A 21146-nucleotide genomic window follows, 5' to 3' on the forward strand; every position below is an offset into this window, starting at 1 on the left:
CAGCATGGGTTGAGCCTCCTAAAAGCTGAAAGTCCATAAAGGCCATAATAGTCCATACATTCAAAAGGGTAAAGTTGAAATAAAGTGTAGAAAAAAATAGTGAGAATAAAAACATTACTTTTACTAATTTTAACAAGTAGGGGAGGAGGTAATAGCTGGGTGTTTTATTCCTTCTAGTAACCTTATTATCATTTACGGTGCGTGGAGTTGCCTTCTTTTTCTCCAGGTAAGGATGAAGAGTGAAACAAGAAGCTGTGAGTAAGTCAAATAGTTCCAGAAAAAGCAAGAATTTAACCGTGCACAGGAAGCAGCCCTAGAGGTTGTGCACAGAAGGAAAAAGCATCCACCAGGGTGTTGCAAGTTGGTAGACTTGCAAGATGCTAGGAGGAGACAAACTAATGATGCAAACTCAGTCGATTTCCTGGACTCAAAAACCTGGACCATGCAGCTAACCTTACTAATTTAACCAAGTTATGAGAAGACAGACACAGTGCCAGTTATGCTAACAGAGCAGGCCTGATGTCAAACACCTCACCTAGCATCCCTACATTTAAGCCTCACAACAACTATATGAAAAAAGAGGCTCTTAGTGTGCCCATTTTACAGAGGAGGAAACTGAGGCTGGGAGAGCTGAAACGAGGTCCTCCCCTGAGTCCAAGTCCCCCCACCCCAGCTCCAACCACCCCTCATCCAACACGGCCCGCTGCCCGTCACAGGTGCTCAGAAAGACACTAACCACACCTGGCTCTGTGCCCTCAGGAAGCAAAATGAGCCCAGCCCCCAGGAGAGGGGACTGGTAGCCTTTGGGGATAAGCAGAAGCTTGAATCTGAAGAGGTGTCCCTGGACAAATGTGCTGCTGTCCAAGTCTTTCTCCTGCTCAGCCACTGGGACCCATCTGAATCAGGACATCGAAGCTCAGAAGTAGCTGGCATTGACTTAGGGCCCATCTGTGCCTGAGGCCACCCTCAGTCTTATGTACTATCATCTCACTGGCTCTTCACAATCCTGATAGAAGTGACCATTCTTACCGTCCATCTCACAGATGAGGAAACGGAGGCACAGAGAGGTTAAATGGCTAAGATCTCCCAGAGAGAATGGTGGAGTGAAGGGTCAAACCCAGATGCTCAGACCCTGAGCCCATGCCTGAACCACTGAGCCACACTGCCCCCTGAAGAAGGGAGCTGGTGCCTGGAGGGGGGCTCCCATAGTGAGTATGGGGGGATCTGACTGTGGACGTACATGTGACATGTCAGTGTGTGTGCCTGGGGCAGTCAGTACAGGCTGGTTTCCGCACTTTCTGGGGAACTCTACCAACAGGTGTAACATCTCTGAAGTTCACTATCGCTCTCTGGACCAGTCAGGGCCTCTGGTCCTTGATCTGCTTTGCCCCGGGCCCCTCGCACACCCTTCCCTTTCATTCCCTTCTTGCTGCAGACCCCACACCTCAGCTCTCGTGCTTCTCTCCATCCCTCTCTCATCTCTCAGCAGGCCAATGCGGGGATAGGGTCTTCCCAGACACCCCTTTTTCACAGCCAGCCCACAGCATCTTCCTAGGATATATTTAGTCCCAGGGATCAGTCCAGATGTTACAATGGACAATTCCAGAAGTAACCAAGTGGACAGGACTTCCTCCACCTTGGCTTGTGGTTCGGGTCCTGGAGAATGGCCACTGGGTGCCCCCCACCCTGGGCATTCTGTCCTTGCCCATTTTTCCAGATCATCCCACCCCTCCTTCCCAGGATGCCGGTCTAGAGGAGCTCTCCGCAGCATGAAATACTAGGGGGGGAGGGGAGTGGGAGGATGGGGAGACAAGAAGGACTGAGTGTGGAGCCCTTGCCTCAGAAGGGATAGGTCCCAACCCCGAGCCCCACTTTCTCCCACTCTCCACTTCACTGCTCTTTCTTCACTCCACCTCCAAGTGCCCAGTCCCCCCGACGTCCTGCACCTTTTCGTCCCACAGCCAGGGTCTGTGACGCACACCTCCCCCATACACACGGTCCTGTCTCAATCTCTGCGGGGCTCTTCTTGTGCATTTCAGAGGTGGCTCAGGCCTCGTCCCTCTACAGATGGCCCTGGAAACCTGCCAGGACCCTGATGCCAGGCTCTGGGCCAAAGGATGACATCTGTCATCTCCGTTAATCTTTTCTGGCAGGTGCTACCAGCCTGCCTACAGAAGCTCAAAGAAACTGGGTGATCCTGGGTCACACAGCCAGACACAGCAGGCACAGCAGGTGACACACAGGACTGCCTGGGCCGTGAAGGGCAGTCTGTCATCTGCCCGGCTCCTGGCAGTTTTGTGCAAGGCAGCTTCCTGCCCCAGGTCCCTGCCCCTCCCGGACCTGCTGCCTGGGCCACCGAGAGCTTTCTTCCTCCTGTGCTGGCAGAGCCCGGGCGCTGCACTCGGGGACACACAGCCTGCACACTGCAGCCAGGAGCCCCAGGGGAAGGAGGAGTTCCTTCCGCTGCAGGAACTGGGAATTGAAGGTAGGGGGGTCGGAGAGGGGGCGGCACCTTCCCACCAGCCCCAAGCCACCGGGCTGAAAGGGTTGTCGCACCTGGCGACAGCCTGGGTGCTTGCCTTCGCCCATTCAGTGCGAGAGCCGGGAGGGGCAGCCAGGCGTGGCAGAAGGCCATTGCACAGATGGGGAAACTGAGGCATGGAGAGGGGAAGAAATGCCCAGAAGGTATGGAGGGCAGGCCTCACCTCACCACACCCTAGGTCTCCAAGCTGTGGGCAGATGTAGTGCCCTGGGGGAGATGGCCTTTCAGCCAGCTCAGGGGAAAGAGTCAGAGTTCTGAAGCCAGACTGTGGAACCGGGGAGTCGGGAGGTATGGGAGCGGGAAGTCCACCCCTTCCTGAGCTAATTTCTGCTTCTATATGAGGGGTGGTACATACTCCCCTCACAGGGGGTACTGACAGTACTGAATGAAGGAGTCCTAGGAGGAAGCTCCTGGATAGCTCCCCCCCAGCCGCCCACCCAGAATGACACCCGCGAGACCCACTGTCATGGGGATGACAACATCACGGGGGGCTCACCGTGCGCCCCCAACACTGGGCCCTGAGCTTACCTGAAACTGCTGCATTTAATCTTTGCAGCAGCCCAGCGAGGTAGGAACTGTCACCATCCCCATTTTACAGATGGGGAAACTGAGGCACGGGGAGGTTAAACAGCTTGCCTGAGATCACACAGCCAATGAATGGGGGCCCTGGGTTCCCTGGTCTGACCCTGTGAGCTAGAGGAGCCTACAGGCTATTCACCTGGCGGAGTCCCACAGCTGGGACCGGGGGAATGAGAGAAGGACAAAGACGTGCTTGTCCACTGACTCAACAAATAAGTATCCACTGCGTGCCAAGGGGGCGTGGGGTGGTGCACACAGTGTGAGGCCAACCGCCTTGGGTTTTTAAATGGATCAGGGTCAAGTAGGGCCCCACTGGCCTCAACCCTGCATCAACACCTCCAAGCACCCCCAGTGCCCCCAAAAGCCTGCAGTAGCTCCCGCACGGAGCAACAGTCCCAAGGAAAATTCAAACAGCCTGTGGATCGCATTAGTCTGCCGGGAGCCACATCCAGTGGAAACAGACATGGGCCTGAGGCTGGCCAGGAACTGAGCCTCTTCCTGCCCGGAGAAGCCTGGAGAGAAGGTCTGAACAGAGGGCTGTGCAGACCAAAATCAAGAGCCTAGTGTGTGCCCGGCGCTTTACATAAGTGATCTTGTGTATCACTGACAACTGTGCCAGGAAGTGGGACCTCCAAAGCCCTACGCTGCAAACAAAAATACCTCGTGGCTCAGAGAGGTGAAGCAGCTTGCCTGAGGCTGCACAGCTCTTCGTAGATTGACTCTCTGACTCCTGGCCTCTGCCCACGGCCACCCAGACCAGCCTTAAGCGGCTGTGTCAACAGCGGTTAAGCCCCATTTTCTTTCCAGGGAAGTCGAGAGAGGTTTTGTATCTGGCTTGGTGACTTTGGGTGGATGAGCAGCCTTTCACCCTGGGCCTCAGTTTCCCCATCTGCCAATTGGACTCATCACCTACTTCACCCCCTGCATCTTCAGCAGTGGGCATTTCAAGGTGGCTCTCTAAATGGTAGCTCTTGCTACCAGTGGGGCAGCCACTGAGAACTGCCCAGTGGGAGCACCGGCCAGCAGAGTCATGCCATCCCAAAGGGCGTGAGTCACATGCCACCCCAGCTTGGAGACAGATGCTGTCGTTTATGAGCTGGGCACAAAGACTCCCTTTGGTATATGGAACAGAGGGCCGCACGCCGCCCAGGAGGAGCACAGACAGGCGGCGTGGGCAGGGGCTCAGTGTCGAGTCAGTGAGCTTAGTCCCTGTTTACTCCCCTGATAACTGGGATGACCTTGGTTAATATTCACCAGCAGCCTCCCACATCGTCCCTCTGGATCCACTGCTTAAATACAGGCAAGGACAGGGCTCTGTCTCCCCAGCTGTGGTCACCAGCCCCGACCTGGGACAGTGAATCGTAAGTATGCCTTCCACTGGCAAGAGCCTCCAGAGAGGCCTCCGGGTCCCTGCGCGACCCGGGAAAGGCCCTGGGGCTGCAGGGAGGATGGAGAGGGCTGGGGCTTGGCCTCCTGTTGTCATAGTAACAGCAGCCCTGGGGGTCCTTTCCTGCTCCCCAAGCCTGTCCAGGGCCTCCCCAATACCTCCCGGTGATTAAACTGGCCCTCTGTGGGCAGAAGTGGAAACGGGGGGCTGGCTCTGGCGTCCCGAGACCGAGGAAGGAGTACGTTTCTGCTGCACAGCTTCTGTGTCTTTCCCGTAGGTTGTCTTCTGTAGGTCTCAGCACCTCCCCTACTGCTCGGGTGTGTCTCTTTTTCCGCTTCTACAGATGAGAAAAATAAGGCTCAGAGGGAGACAGTGAGAAGCCCAGGCTCACGCAGGGACCTGGTAGGGGGGCCAAGCCAGACCAGAAGCCCAGAGTTTCAGCTGCTCCCCAGGCCTCCATCCTCTCCCGAAATGCCCAGAACAGGACCGCACCAGGTCTCAGCCTGGAGGTACCAAATTGGGCCCCCCTGTGCACTGTGGGCCTCTGGGCGTCCTCGTACGCAGCAGAAGCTGGGAAGCTGGGGACGGGCACCATCATCGGGGGGCTTTGAGCTGTATTCCTGAGCCCTCGCTCTGGCCAGGCAGCTTCTGCTGAAGCCCCATGGCCATCTTCTGAGGTGCTTACCATGGCGCTCCCCTTTTACAGACGAGGACATCCGGGACAGGGAGGCTCATCCCTTGTTCCCAATCACACACCATGTGAGCTCAAGCTCAGGCCGCCTCGTTCCAGAATCCCCGCTCCGGACCCCAGGTCCACTGCCAACATGGTTCCCTCTGGCCTCAGGCACCAGCTGGGGAATGGGAAGCCTGGGCTGGCCTTGAGCCCCCTCTCATGCTGGGTGACCCTAGAAAGTTGCTCAACCTCTCTGTCCTTTTGGTCAAAGGATAGATAACCCTTGCCCTCCTGACCCCACCCCACTCCCACTAGCCTTGATCCCTGAAGTTTAGGAAGCGATATGATTTTTCCACCATTGGTTTTGGGAGATGGGGCCTACAGAGATGACGAAGGCCAAGGCAATCAGACTCCCCGAGAGCGCTCTGAAAGTTTCACAGTATCAGTAACGACTGATGCCTCCTGAGAGCTGACTGCGTGCCGGGCAGTTCTTGGCACTTTGCACCTATTTCATTTGCATAATAGCTCCATGGGGTAAGTACACCCTTATCATCTCTGGGAAACTGAGGTTCAGAGAGGCTGAGTAACTTGTCCAAGGTCACACAGCTGATAGTGAATTGAACTTGGGCATTCTGGCCTCGTCGCCCCTGATCTTAGCCACAAAGCGATGTTGCCCCTCTTCCTTTAGCCAGCCCACCTCTGAGTTTTCTGTTCCGAGGCCTCTGCCTTCAGCTGTATACACAGAGAAGGGTTAAATGCCGGACTCAGAAATCGAAATACCTAGGATTAAATTCAGTTCTGTAGGGACTTCCCTGGCGGTCCAGTGGTTAAGACTCCGTGCTTCCACTGCAGGGGGGCGCGGGAACTAAGATCCCGCAGGCCGTGCGGTGTGGCCAAAAAAAAAAAAAAATTCAGTTCTGTAAGCAACCAGCTCTGTGATTTTCAGTAATTCACTTGACTTCTGTAGTCCTCAATTTCTCCATCTATAAAATGAAGAAATCAAATGAAGAAATAATAAGGAAGGCCTGCTGTTTACTCAGTGTGGTGATAAGGAGGCGGCTGATGGTAAATACCATTTGCTTGGAGGATTGAATTGAACATACCCCAAACTCAGAGGCCCTTCTTTGCTCATCAGCATTCCCCTTTCTGGTCCTGGGTAGCGTGCCAACCGGCCAGGAAGGGATCTGCCAGTTCTCAAGCCTGAATCCTACCTGTGCGCAGGTACGGGGAGGCTTTCCACACCCGCTCGGCGCCCGCCCACCCATCACCTTGTTCGTTCCTCACGTCTGCCCTTCAAGAGATTCTTTTCTCCACTTTACAGGAAGCCAAGGCTCAAAGAAGTGAAGTCACTTGCCCAAGGCCACTTGCCCGTAAGTGGCGGGGCTGGGTCACACCTGGGCTTATTGAGTGCCAGGTGTCAACAGATTGTGACCTTAGGCCACAGTCGCTTCCCTGGACCCCACTAGGTTGCTCTTGGTCACTCATTTTATGTCCTGGGGGAAACGGCATGAGATTAGGCAAAGGGACAGCTCACTTTACTCTCCCTGACCTGCCCCTGATTCCAGAAGTGTCACTGTGACATCTTCATTCTATTGGTTTAAAATGTGGTCCCTACACCTCTGGGCACGTCACCATTTACGTTCTCATCTCCATTTGGTTCCCGCACTAGAATTTGGGGGGTGTGGGGTGCTGCTTTTGATAGAAGGGTGAGGAGAGAGAAGTCTTAGGCCCCCGAAGTTGTAAGGAACAGACTGAGAGGCAAAATGAAGCCAACCGGGGCTCAAGGTTAACGTCAGAGTCCTCAGGACCTAACTCTGACATTTACAGGGTCTGAGACCTGGTGACATACTGTCCCATCTGTAGTTCGGGTGGTGGGAAAACCAAGGCTGGCTCAAGCCAGCTTTATCGCTGACTCACTGTGTGGCCTGGGCAAGGCCCTGACCCTTTCCTGGTCTCAGGCCGTTTACTGTGAAAGGAGGAAGCCAGAGTAGGTGATGTAACCCCCTGGCAGATGGACTGGGTGGGAGCCAGGGATGTGCTCACCCCAGCTGCAGCTCCACAACAGCCTTGTTACCTTCTTAAGGCCAGCAGCCCTCTCAGCGGAAGGGCACCGCATCCCATCCCCCATGGAAAGTCTCAGTCCATGTTGTTTCACCAAAGCCAGATACCCCTCTAATTAAAAATCCAGCGTTGGTACACAGGGACCTCATTTAGATCCCCCCCTGCCTCGATCTATACAGCTGGTGAGAATGAGGCCCCAGGACACGAAGATGCTTGCCCAAGGCCAAGTGGACAGAAGTAGCCCTGTCAGGACTAGAAGCCACGGCCTCTGGCCCTGAGACCCCTCAGCGTATTTAGTGTCCCCACCCTGCAGAAGCCCAAATCCCTCATGATCCCTGCGCCCTGCAAAGATGGGGAGTTTCCACGAACCATGAAGGACCACAGCAAAATCCAGTGGGGCTGTGGAGAGAAATCCAAGGGCGATGGAAATATACAGAACTAATCTTAGCACGATCATAAGCTCTAAAACCACTGGCTAGTTTAAGAAAAATATAAACAAGTATTACGTAATGTGTGGTCTGCTCTATTTGGATAAGTTAGAGGTTTGAAGGCCAGAAAGAAAGGTGGTGGAGAGAAGCCAGTTTTGTGCTTCATCTTGTTGTTTCATTGGAAGGAAACTTTTAAAAGTCCAAGGGATAGATGAAACCCAGCATTCCTTACTTCCAGCTTTTCCCCCTCAGGTTCTCATGTGCCAAGTTCAAGGGCTCCTTTGTCTTTGTATTTTATTAAAATGACGGTTTTAGTTGTATGACTGATAGCTAGCAGCAGACGCACCCTTCTCCTCTGCTTGGACCTCAGTTTCTCCATCTGGGAAGAGAGCAGGTTGTACTTAGGAGGTCGCAGCCTAGTGGCCCAAGGCTGGGATCTATATGCAGTAGAGGGAGCTCCGTGGGGCAGAACTGGCCCCGCGTTGCTGCGGGTGACAGTGACTTTGACTGTCACTAGATAGAGCCTGACCTTGCTGGGTCAGCCACAAGCTTTGCCGTTCCCTATTGTCTCCCCCCAGCCATGGAGCTCATCTCCCTCCCAGCCACCCTCGGAAGCCTTCTAGTTTTCACCCCTACCAGCCTCCCCTCAATGTAATCTCTCTCAGATGCCTTCAGTGTAAGGCTCGGTGTCTAGACTTATTTCACTAAGTTCTCCCAACAATCTCACTTTCTGCATGTGACACAATGAGGGCCAGAGAGACTAAATGACTCGGCCAAAGTCACACAGCTGGTAGTGACAGAGACCCGGATTAGAACCCAGGTCTGTCTGAACAGAAGAGGGATGCTTTTTCGAATCTTACCCACCCCACCTCAGCCCTGCCCCGCCAAACAAACCCCACTTGACTGGAGGAACCAGACCTCTAACACCCACGTCCACGCTGAGCGCAGAGCTGGGACACAGGTGGCGAGCGAGGTAAGCAGCTAAGCTGACTGCAGCCCATTCCCGCGTCTGAGGCCATGGACTCACTCTGAGGGCCGCCCTCTAGCTCAGGAAAATCTACTAGGGGCTGAGGTTCACTGTGAGTATTAAGGGGGTACGGCCTCCCATCTGGGTTCCCTCACAGCTCTCCTGTGTTCTGACTGCGTGTCACTGGGCAAGATCCTTCCCACTCTGGGCAGCAGCCTCTCTGTCCATTAAAAACCAGGGTTCAGCGGAATCCCTCCTAGGGCTGTTCCAGGTCCAATCACCCCTGAGCCCGATCTGGCCTGCTTCCTGGGCGATCATCTACTTCCTGTGCCTCAGTTTCCTCTTTTGCAAAGTAGGGGCTGTGGCACTTATACCTCGGGGTCATTGCAGATGTTAGTGGAACCATCGAGAGCGTGGACTCCAGACCCAGACTACCTGGGGCTGTGATTCTGGTCCTGCTACTTTGCTGCTCTGGAACCTTGGACAAGTGACTTAACCTCTAGGAGCTTGGTCTCCTCATTTGTAAGCCCAGGATAGTCGCCTGACCTGCCTCACAGGACTGTTACCAGAACGCAGTGAGATAAGACAGTAAAGTGCTTAGAATGGAACTTGGTGTATGGTAATCGCCATAAAGCCTTTGCTGTTGTTCTGAGTCTTTCAGTGGTGCTGATGTAGGACAGTGCTCAGCACATAGATGCTCGATAAGCTGTGTTTGCTTTGACAGGGCGCCAGTCGGTGGCCGAGGGGCTCGTCGCGTGGCCTGACCCGGGTGCGGTACCCTTCTCTCTGTTGCAGGACAATGGCATCCTCCATCACGTGGGGCCTCCTCCTGCTGGCAGGCCTGTGCTGCCTGGTCCCCGTCTCATTGGCTGAGGGTCTCCAGGGACACGCTGTCCAGGAGACAGACGCATCCCAGCAGGATCGTGAGCACCGCCAGGAAGCAGCCTGCCACAAGATCGCCCCCAACCTGGTCGACTTCGCCTTCAGCGTGTACCGCCAAGTGGCCCATGAGTCCAATGCCACCAACATCTTCTTCTCCCCAGTGAGCATCGCTACAGCCTTTGCGATGCTCTCCCTGGGGACCAAGGGTGACACTCACACCGAGATCCTGGAGGGCCTAGATTTCAACCTCACTACAAGAATAGAGGCTGAGATCCACGAAGGTTTCCAGCATCTTCTCCACACCCTCAACCAGCCAGACAACAAGCTGCAGCTGACCACTGGCAACGGCCTGTTCATCAACGAGAGCGCGAAGCTAGTGAGTAAGTTTCTGGAGGATGTCAAGAACCTGTACCACTCTGAAGCCTTCTCCATCAACTTCAGGGATGCTGAAGAGGCCAAGAAAAAGATCAACGATTACGTAAAGAAGGGAAGCCAAGGAAAAATTGTGGATCTGGTAGATGATCTTGACCAAGACACAGTTTTTGCTCTGGTGAATTACATATTCTTTAAAGGTAAGGCTGCACAACCAGCCTGAAACAGAAACACCCCCAAAATATTCTCAAACACTCAGTTCTTAACTTTCCTGGCAGTGCAGAATAGGATATAGCCATGCATCTCTGCACGTGTTATTCAATTTTCCACACATGACCGCTAAAACTTCCCGTGATCATATAGGGTTAGAGAACTATGGATTAAACAGTCAAAGTATCATCGTCTCTGCAGGACTTTTCAGAACCTTAAATGTCCTAATATGCATTGTAAATCCCTATCTGGGAGGGGTGTATGATACGCAATGTCTCCCAAAATAGAGAGCCAGAAAAACAAATTTTGGCAGAGTGTACAGAGGAAATAGGATTTCCTGGAACACGCTTCTGACAACTCAATTGTAGAGGAAACAGTGACACCTTTGGAGTCAGAAGGACCAAGGTTCAAATCCTTCCTCTACCACTTATGAGCCTCTACAAAATTGAAATTTTGGACCCTACTCCAGTCTTGCATTATCCTCCCAGAATACCTTTCTGTACACTGATTGCTCATTTTAGCCCCATTTTATAGATGGTGAAGCTGAGGCCCCGAGAGAAGTAGCTCACCAGGAGGCTCAGGGCTCCTTTATTCTACCACTGCTATTAAACCTTCTCCCAGCCCTGGCTGATGTCCGCTGTCCCTTCTCTCCAGGAAAATGGGAGAAGCCCTTTGAGGAAGAGCACACCACAGAGAGGGACTTCCACGTGGATGAGGAAACCACCGTGAAGGTGCCCATGATGAACCGCCTGGGCATGTTTGACCTCCACTACTGCGACAGGCTCACCAGCTGGGTACTGCTGATGGACTACGTGGGGAACGCCACCGCCGTCTTCATCCTGCCCGACCAGGGGAAACTGCAGCATCTGGAGGACCAGCTCAGCAAGGAGCTTCTCGCCAAGGTCCTGGAAAAGAGATACGCAAGGTGACTTCCCAAACCAGAGGCCAGCCCAGGAGCTGCCACAAGAGGTCCAGCCTGAAGGGGGAGGCGGGGGTAGACCCACGTCCCATGGCCGTGACACTGTGCGTGAACTTGTGCCTCCAGCAGAGGCCAGCATCCGTGCAGGTAGTACCAGCCGGGCTCCATGGGAGGGACGGTGCCCGGGGGTGAGGAGTGAAAGTCCTGTCCCTCAGGACTTCCTCCCCAGCCTGGACACTGCCCCTTCCCAGTGGCCAGTGCCCCATGCAGGGAGAGCAGCGCCAACCCATGTTGTGGGCAAACCCAGAAGGAAGAGGTGGGCTTCCCGGCAAAGGTGGCAGTTAAGTGTGGAGTTTCAGAACAGAAAGTCCACGGCAAGACAGGGGGGAAACCTGCTCGGAGAGGCCTGAGAAGCAAAGGCCCAGAGCGGGAAACTCCAGGACACATTTGACACTGGTTCTGGATCCTCTGTCACTAGATGAGCGTGGTCGGTCACCGTCATGAGCCCCAAATTAGTGCATGTCTCTATTTGTAGATATGCCCATGCCTGGATGAGCTGTTTTCTCATGTACAATATAAAACAAAAATACAGAGAAGTACTCATCATTCACTGAACAGACGTCACTCAGGACCTGCCACCACGCCCCATGGTCCTCTGGGATCCTGGTCCCGGAGGAGTCCCAGTCTGAAGGGTGACCAAACCCTGCAGGGAAGCAGTGTGCACAGTCCTTCCGGAGGACACCCTGGATCCTCCAGGAGGCCTCATCAGAGGAGGTGGCATTTGAGAGGCTTTGCAGGACAAGAGGACCCCTGGGATTCTAGCATTCTCTGACCCCACGTGTAGAGGAACTACAGTAGAATAAACCAAGGCTGACCTCACATCCTTGCATGGGCAGGGGGACAGGGCGCCAGGTGGGAGGAGCAACCAGAAAAGGAAACGCTTTCAATTCTGTGAATTTTCTTTATTTTCTAACCATCGTGACAGTTCTGCCAATTTACACTTGCCCAAACTGTCCATTTCTGGAACCTACGATCTGAAAACTCTCCTGGGTAAACTGGGCATCACCAAGGTCTTCAGCAACGGGGCTGACCTCTCAGGGATCACCGAGGAAGTGCCTCTGAAGCTGTCCAAGGTGAGCGTGTCCTTGACCTCTGTAGGTCAGAATGTGCAGGGGGGCTGCAGCTCAAGGGTGAGGCTGAGGAAGGGACAGAGGGACACAGGCACACCTGCAGACTGAGGTCCCTGAGGAATGCCATCGCTCCACCAAGACTGCAATGTGGTCGGATGATGGAGGGGGACAGGTGGCCTCACATGCTTGGTGCATTTTCTTTAAGGACCTCCTCTGAGGTTGTGTCACTCACCCTGTCTCATCCTTGGCCAGGGACTTCCCTTCTTTGGGTCCCGATAAACCCTATTTACAGAGAGAGGCTTAGGCTCAGGGATTGCAAAGGACCTTTGGCCCTGCGCCTGTGACACCAGGAGCTACCGCTGAATCACTGAGTGAGTTACAGAGTGATTTCGACCAAAGATGCCATTTACGCAGGAGAATTGCAGGTACCCAGAGAAACAACTGCAGTTCAGTGACTGACTGTGAGCTGAGTGCCTGGGTGGGGATGAGGCGTGTGAAGGTCCCCATCGAAGCCCTGGTCCCCAAGGAGTTTAGAATCTGGTCTACAAACAAGTGCGGAGCCAAGGAGACAAAGTACAAGAAAATCCGCCTCCCGAGGTGGTGGGTTCCTTCCCAGGGCCGTTGAGGAGGCTGGTCAGGAAGGGGTGCGGGTCCCCTCGTGCGTCAGACACAAGCCTTGAGAGCCATGCTTGTGTGTCTCCTGCAGCGAGGGGAGGACAGGCCAGGCGATGAGAGAGGCCAGAGTGGGCCCTTCCCTTGGCAAGGCTCTCCTCACGCCTTGAGCCCGGGCGTGGCTGGGGACCGGCAGCCTGTCTCTGTTCAGATGGGACCTCTGTGCTCTCCCCTTTGCAGGCGGTGCACAAGGCTGTGCTGACCATCGATGAGAAAGGGACAGAAGCTACGGGGGCCACGATTCTGGAAGCCATCCCCATGTCAATTCCCCCGGAAGTCGAATACAACAGACCCTTCTTCTTCATCATCTACGATAAAAGCACCAAGACTCCCCTCTTCATGGGAAAGGTGGTGAATCCCACCCAAAAATAACTGCCTCTCTGGGTTCAGCTGTCCCCTCCAGGCCAGGTCCCCTTCCTCCATGGCATTAAAGAATGACTGACCCGGCCCAAGCTCGTGTGTGGCGTGTAAATCCCTCAGCCTCTTCCGTCTGAGTCTCTCTTTACGTCCCCAGGATGTGCGTGAAATCCAGGCCATGGTGATCTTTCAAGGGTCCACTGCGTTACGGTTTACTAGCGTTTGCACCATCCGGCCCTGTGCTAGGCCAGGATGAAATGGAGGCTAAAACCCACAGCTTACTGACCCTTCCCCGGTCACTGTGGAAAACCTCCAGGCTTTCCAGTCTCCTCTGGGACCCCCAGGGGGAAATCGCACGGGCTCAGAATCCAGCCCGTGGTCCCCACCTCCACCCAGTGTCCACCAGGTCCTTTGCTCAGCGTCCCAACCCCGCTGGTGCTCACTGCGACCCCCGGTGAGAGCCCCTCACCCTGCAGGGCTGCCTCTGCTCCCAGAGCCCTCAGCTCACACGGGGACACTGGGCTGCCGCGTCACAAGCAGCAGGAGAAGATCAGGTCCTCTTCTTGTCCCACACTGTCACCTGAGCCAGGCTTGAGCCCTGACCACTCACAGGTCTTTCCTGCAAAAGGCTCTGGTTGGTTTTTCCAGGGACCCTTTCCCATGGGGCTGGACTGGGGACACATACTTCTGCCTTTGTCACTCCATCTCTGCTCCAAGACCCTCAAACGTAGCACTCCTAGAAGCAGGTCTCATCTCCCCAGTGAAGCGAAGGTCTTGGTCTGTATCACTTGCTCAGACTCACCCAGGATGTCAGGCCCCCAAGACCACTTAGCCTACGCCCTCTTGTCTTCCCTAATCACACAGCCAAGGTGCCGCAGAGGGCTCTGCAAAGTCCCGCAATGATTCCTTGGCCATAGGAGAGAAAGTAGAGCAGACACCCTGTGCCCCAGCTGCCCTCCCTTAGCTAAGCTGTATCAGGGGCCACATTTCCACTTGCCTTATTCCTACCCCAGGGCCCTCCCTGTGGTCTTTGGAGAAAAACCACAGCTCCCTGGGCCACAGTCAGAGGCTGTCCTGGGAACAGACCTTTTCACTAAGGGCCACGTGACTCCTTCTGGCCCTCCAAGCCCCTGCTGGAGGGCTGCTGCAGTCAGGAGGCCTGGCTGGAGCCCAGCCTGAAGGAGCCAGCTCCCTGAACTCTCGCGGAAATACGCTGGTCCCGTGGAAGGACGGCCCCGTCCTACACAAATCCAGTAATCACCATCTAGCCTCTCACTGGGATGAATGCATACCGAAAGAACAGGCTTGAGTTATGTCAGATTTACACCATTTAAGTCAAAATGGCCACATCTGTGCAATTTCACATAACATAATTGATACAGTTGGACTGCTTCCCAAATAAGTCTCTATCCTCTTGAGTTTTCTCTGCCTAGAGACTTCCAACTTCTACAAATTCCATTAATGATACAAACATCTTCCAGCACTTAGAATGATGCCAGACCTGAGGGTCTGAAGACCTGGATCAAGTTCAGAATCTGCCACTTCCCAGCTGTGTGACTTTAGTGAAGTTGCCAAACCTCTCTGATCCTCAATAGCCTCATCACGGTTACAAAACCTATGTTGAGTTGCTGTGAGGTTCACATCAGAGTGTTAAAATGGATTTTAAAGGACAGCAGAGGAGGGCACTTGTGGCAGGGACGATGTTTGCTGCCTTTATGAGCTCCTTCTCTAAGCCTGGCTCCCTGGGAGGGGCCGTTCAAGCATTTTCTCATTGAATCCTCATGGCTGCACTGTGATGTTGGGAGTAGAGCTGCTCTGCTCTTATATGCAGCACATTCTACAGATGAAGAAACTGAGGGTCAGAGAGGCTCACTGTCTTGTTCAAGGTCATGGTAAGTGGCAGAGCTGGCCTCCGAGGCTCTCCTTGTTCCCCCAGACCTCACCACATCACACCAGATGGGCCACGTGGGACTTAGGCAGAGATAAATCCCTCCTCGAAGTATGAGGAGTGCTGGATGCCTCCGCAAGCAAAACAGTCCCCGGATCTTCTGGAGCTCTTCCCACCTGAGTTTAAAGAGCTCACCGCCTTGAGCAAGAACACGGCATACTCCCCGACACTGGCTCCTGGGGAAGTAAAGGGTCAGATGCAAAGGCCACTGGGAATTCCTGAGAGTCCAGGGAATTCACCTAAGATACCATCATTTCACATCAAAGAATGGCCTGTCATTACATTAGTCTGGACTCGGGCTGGCAAAGCCCCAATTCAAACTTAAAGCCCCAGAGGGGATTTCATTGGTTCAAATGGGAACCAACAGCGTCCATTCATTGGGGTGGGGCGGGGGGCAAAGCGTCAGGGCAACCATGTCATAAGGAGAACAAGAGTGTGCCGCAAACCAGGCAGGACAACCATAAACCTCAGCTTTACCTGTTCTTTAGAGTTTCAAAATGTATTCACTGCCAAGTCTGACCCTCAACATCGGTCCTTGAAGGACCCAGCTGGGAATCGTTATCCCCAAGGTACAGATGGGGAGATGGCCGGTTGGGAGACCTGCCCAGCACAGTCCTGGAAGGCAAGTCCCTCACATTTCAGCCCGGGCTGCCCTAATGCCATACATTCCCCAATCCATCTCAGACTTTAGGAAGAATGCCAACCTCCCAGTCCACATGGGGTCCACCTCTCTGCCCTAGCACCAGCTGAAGCACAGATGCTAGGGGTTCTGGGCTGGTCCAGGTCAGTTTGCCCCTCCAGGCAGGGACCCAGCTCTGCTCTGAGACAGATGAGAGGGAAACACACAAGCAGGCTCCAGGCTCGGACAGGGACAACGTGGAAGGGACATTTACACCCCCCTATCAGTCTGCAGGAAAAAGACATACCAATTCGATTTTAAGCATAAATAAATGAACCTTTGTGGTTACGTGCAGGCTCTGCCTTGACTGGTGGGATCATCTGAGATTCATTCATAAAATGAAAACAAAGGTCAGGGATACTGCTGGCATCTCACACATTCACACTAATTCAGAAATGAGAGATACTGATTACATGTTGATTTTCATCCCAGGAGCTCACTTGATCCTTTCCACAGGCCCGTGGGGTGGGCATTAGTTCAACAAGGAAAAGAAAACCTTTACTGGGTGTCTGCAATGTCCCAGGGATGGGGAGGAGACCCACCCTCAAAAAACACTTGTCTATATGGCTGTGGATAATGGGGAATGCATGAGGCTGTGATATCGTGATCAATAAGAAGAAATATATAGAGATGGTCTTCATCCCAGTTCTGGCACAGAGATCCTAAAACCCTTGGATTTTCCTAAGTGATGAGCACCAGAAAGGTGGTTTTTGTTATGTTAATGAGGTGATTTTGGAAAGCCCCTAGGTCTCCTAAGGATGGGGGTTGGTTGCCATGGGAAACCAACCTCTAACCTCCAGGAGGGGAAGAGGGATTGGAGATTGAGTTCAATCACCAATGGTCAGTGAGTTAATCGATCATGCCTATGTAATAAAGGCTCCAAAAAAGCCAAAAGGATGGGGTTCAGAGAGCCTCCGGCTTGGTGAACACGTGGAGACTGGGGAGAGAGATGAGCTTGGAGGGGACGCGGACGCTCCACTCAGAGGAGCTCCACACGCCCTGCGCATGTCTTCCATCTGGCTGTTCCTGAGTTAATCTTTTTTAATCAACCGGTAATCTAGTAAACAGAAGGTTCCTCTGCGCTCTGTGAGCAGCTGCAGCAAATCAGTTGAACCCAAGGAAGGAGATCGTGGGAACCTCCAATCTATAACCTGTGGGTCAGAAGCACAGGTGACATCCTGGACTTGAGTTTGGTGTCTGAAGACAGGGTGGGGCAGTCTTGCAGGACTGAGCCCTTAACCTGTGGTAGCTGATGCTGGACCCAGGTACACAGTGTCAGAATTGAATTGTAGGACAACCAGCTGGGGTTGGAGAATTGCTTGGTGTGGAGAAAGCCCCACACACGCCGTAAGTAGGTGCAGGATCATTAGAGGCCCGGCTGCGTGGTGACTGTGCACCTCCAGATCCCTTCCAGAGCTGTGATCCACAAACAACGTGGACAGCTTGAGAGCTCCTTCAGCGGCTGGGGACTTTCTGCTGCTGTCCTTTGTGGGGTAATCACGCTCAGTGCCGCAGGCGGAGCACGCGGCCTCCCTCACGGCCAGGCCCCGCCAGGACAGCTCTGAATGAAGTCTGATCCTAGTGTGGGAGACCAAATGGAGTGCTCCTAGGTGGAGAAGTCAGAGAAAGGTACCCTCGCCAAGATGGTTCCCTCCCCAGCGAGGACACAGCCAGAAGCCCACGGTGGTATGAGACTCACTCTGGCATAACATGAGAGATAGTAGGAGACAGAGCCTGTGTGCCTTTGGGAGAGATCCTCAACCTCTCTGTGCCTCGGTTTCCTCATATGTAAAAAGTGAAAAAGAGTATCTACCTTGCAGCGTTTCCATCTGGACTCTATGAAATGGCTCATTTCTATCAATATAACGGCTCTTGTTTTGGGCCTGGGCAGCCCAGAAGTTGTCCATGGGCTGGGTGTCAGGCCATGGGGAGACCTGGCCTCAGTCTCACAATTCTGGGTGGTGTGAGCTGTCTAACTCAGGCGCAGGTTTCTGGAAGCCCACTGTCCCACAGAAATAAGCCCCATGTTCCAAGATCAGCTTTATCAGAAACAAAGGTGCTATATGTCCGCATAGGCCTTACTTTTGTTCTTTCACTCAACTGGTTTGGCACCTTGGTGGGAAAGATGAGGCTGTTCAATGAAGCTTGAACGATGCCAATAGCAGGCACTCTGATGGTTGCAGTAGTCTTGTGACGGGTGCTGTTGGTGTCCTCCTTGCTGTAGCAAAGGTTACATAAGGAACGAGCAAAGGAACCAGAGTCGGAAGAACTGAAGCAGGAACTTGGAGCCTCCTGCAGCCTGGTCCCTGTTTTGCCGTGATGGGCAGAGCCCCTGCATACATCCCACAGGAGACACATACAGTGAATGAGATATCACCTTGGCCGTGTTAAGCCCTGGAGGTTCTGAGCTTGTTTGTTACTGCAGAGTAACCCAGCCCATCCTAACTAATACAGCTAGAATTCGAGAAATTGCACTCAAAGAAGTCTTCACCTAAGAAGCAAGCCTGAAGTGATGACTAAGACTGAAAAGGAAGGCTGAGGAGCAACCCTCATGAGGGAACCACATTAGAAGGCGCCAGAAAGGGGTGCTAAGTAAATGCCAGGGAAAGATAGCCCAGGTGCGGTGGTGAGCACATGTCAGGAAATTTGGGGGATGTGGGGCTGAGTCATGTAAGACAGGGTACCAGCAGGTCAGTCCCACAGGGGAGGGCCTGACCCAGGTGGAGCTGTCAGGTAATTACCAGGACGTTTGCTCGCAGAAGGCAAAGCTGCCTTTCCACGGTCAGGTGCTTCCTTGTTACTAGGTATCACTTTGGTTATCTAAGAACAACGTGAACATCACATAATGAGAAATCAGAGCCATCAGAATTTTTTTTAATGTCACGGTATGACTTTCACAAAGATCACAGTGGACAGAGCAAGTTAGAAATACATATTAAGTTTTAAAAAAATGATTTTTTTCTTTAGTCAATAGCCTTGAAATATGGTCTGAGTATTATCAATATTATCGTTGCAATTTCCTTTAGTTCTGAGGTGACTTTCAGCAATGTTAGGACGAAAGTGCTAACGGCAGTATAAACAAAGTAGAGAGAGTCCGGGAATCCCAAATCAGCCTTCTAATGAACGTGAAACCCTGAGCAGGGCGTTTGATCTCTGTGTGCCTCAGTTTCCGTTCCTGCAAAATGGGGATAACGAGACCTAACTCACTCGTTTCCTTCTTTGGATGATTGCACAAAGTGTCTTTTTTTCGTGCTGGTTCTTACCAAATATTAAACATTAATCAAGACTGCAGATTCCAAAAGTAATATTTTGGGTACTAGCTTCCCCTCTCCCTTGATTTCGTCTCTCAGCTCTACCACTCACGTGCCCCAGGAGCTAGAGAGATCACCCCCCCTCTGCGAGCCTCTGTTTTATCACCAGCAAAAATGTGAGCATTAAGGTCGCTTGAGGTCCTGATATTCTTCAGTATTCTAACTCCATCAGGATGGTCCCTTGTCATTCTCTCATGTGATTCCTCTGAGCCTTGGCATCTGTTATCTTGGCCTGTTATCTCCCTTCTGTGCCTGGAAAAATGGGCTCTGGAGCCCAAAGAACACAGATTCCAGCTCCCAGTGTGAGGTTTCCTAGGGCTGGGACCTTGGCAGTGACAAACCCGGTGACTTCAGGCAGCTGACGTTTACTGAAGTTTAACCATGGGGGACTTCCCTGGTGGTCCAGTGGTTAGGACTCCGTGCTTCTACTGCAGGGGGCGCGGGTTCGATCCGTGGTCAGGGAACTAAGGTCCCACATGCCGCATGGCATGGCCAAAAATAAATAAATAAATAAGAATTTTTTTTTTACAAAAAGGGGCACCCCGTGCCCCATTCTCTAAAATGCTTCTCTGCCTCAGGATCCTTCCCTCTTTTTTTTTTTTTTTTTCCGCTTGTTTGTTTTTGTTGGAAGGTCAACCATCCATCAGGCACAGTTCTAGGCTCTGGACAGATTTTAATCGCTCCTCTCAATAGCTCTGGGAGACGAGTCTCAAGGAGAGATGAATCCTTGGTCTTGCAGGGCCACAAGGCTCCCATCACCCCATCCTCCCAAGTGGCCTTGTACCTGCCGGTTCCGCTGGACTAGACCACTTCAGGGAAGAACAGCCAGGCCCTCAGATGATATCAGGCACGCGCTGGCTGAGCTCTGGAGGCTCCCCAGGCTTATTTCCTTCAGGGTGTGGGGGGTAGGGCCCCGTGGGACTGAGCATCCCAACGCCCTGAGACTGCCCTATAAGTAGGTAAAGGCATGTGCCGGTGTGGCACAGCCTGTGGGGCGAGTCCAGCCCAGTGAGCCTCCCGGAGGAAGAAGAGATTTCCTTGCACTGAGTGAGTAGCTCTCCATCAGCCCTGTCCTGAGCTGACACGGGTGCGTGAGGCCGGGCCACCTTGACAGAGGAGGAAACTGAGGCACAGGCAGGTTTGGCTCCGATTTGCAGGGTCAGGATTTGAAGGCAGGCAGTCGAGCCTTTGCTGTTCTGCCCAGCACAGTCGGTGGGGAGGATGGAACGACCTCATTCAAACCCCCCCATTCTTTTTCAGCTGCTTTTCCCATATAGGTTATTACGGAATACTGAGTAGAGTTCCCTGTGCTATACTGGAGGTCTGGTTGACTATCTATTTTATATACAGTAGTGTGTATATGTTAATCCCAAATATCATTGTACACCTTAAACTTGCATAATGATATAAATCAATTAAATCTCAATAAAGTTGGGGGGGAAGGAAGTAAATGTTATAAAATAGTTACAGGCGAAAAATGTAGCTACAAACAAGCTGAAGAAAATATGGCTGAATATTTAACTGGAAAAAAAAAGGTCCCAGCACACAGGAGGCCCCTATAATAATACAGGCTGGCGGGCGGGGCTGCTTCGGGGTTACCTTTCTCCTTCTCCCACCCTCCCCAGGCTTGGACATAACCCCATGGCCTTGGTGGTCTTCACCTGTGTGTCTCCCCCGCTGTAGAAGGCAGGGACGAGGCCCCCTGGAGGGACCGCACGCCGTGCCCCATTCTCTAAAATGTTTCTCTGCCTCAGGATCCTTCCCTCTTTTTTTTTTTTTTTCCGCTTGTTTGTTTTTGTTTTGAGGTGATACTATTATTTCCTTTTTCTTTATTGTTTATTTCTTTTTTTTTTATTAAGAAGATTCTCCTTTCTTACCCTGTTCTTTTCACTTCTAGTCAGAGCCAGAGTCTTTGGCCTGGCCTGGTAGTTTCCATGCCCCAGCACTTAACTATCTTGCTGGAGAAAGCTGACCCCCCGTGATGGCCTGTCCCCCACATTTTCAGAGGCCAGCCCGAGGTCTCCCCCTC

General features: G+C 52.9%; 1 protein-coding gene across 2 annotated transcripts; it reads left to right on the forward strand.

The window, feature by feature from the left end:
- Positions 1 to 2356: 2356 nt before the first annotated feature.
- Positions 2357 to 13270, forward strand: LOC137218905 (alpha-1-antitrypsin-like). 2 transcript variants are annotated; one of them, XM_067726701.1, is made up of 5 exons: positions 2357 to 2485; positions 9433 to 10091; positions 10756 to 11026; positions 12006 to 12153; positions 13003 to 13270. In XM_067726701.1, exons 2-5 carry the CDS (start codon positions 9437 to 9439, stop codon positions 13192 to 13194), a joined length of 1266 nt encoding a protein of 421 aa, XP_067582802.1. In that variant the 5' UTR covers positions 2357 to 2485; positions 9433 to 9436; the 3' UTR covers positions 13195 to 13270. The 2 variants fall into 2 exon arrangements, with proteins under 2 accessions (XP_067582802.1, XP_067582792.1); XM_067726691.1 differs by lacking the exon at positions 2357 to 2485 and adding an exon at positions 4382 to 4482.
- The last annotated feature ends 7876 nt before the right edge of the window (positions 13271 to 21146 follow it).

The sequence above is a fragment of the Pseudorca crassidens genome, chromosome 1, assembly GCF_039906515.1.
Source record: "Pseudorca crassidens isolate mPseCra1 chromosome 1, mPseCra1.hap1, whole genome shotgun sequence".
NCBI lineage: Eukaryota > Metazoa > Chordata > Mammalia > Artiodactyla > Delphinidae > Pseudorca > Pseudorca crassidens.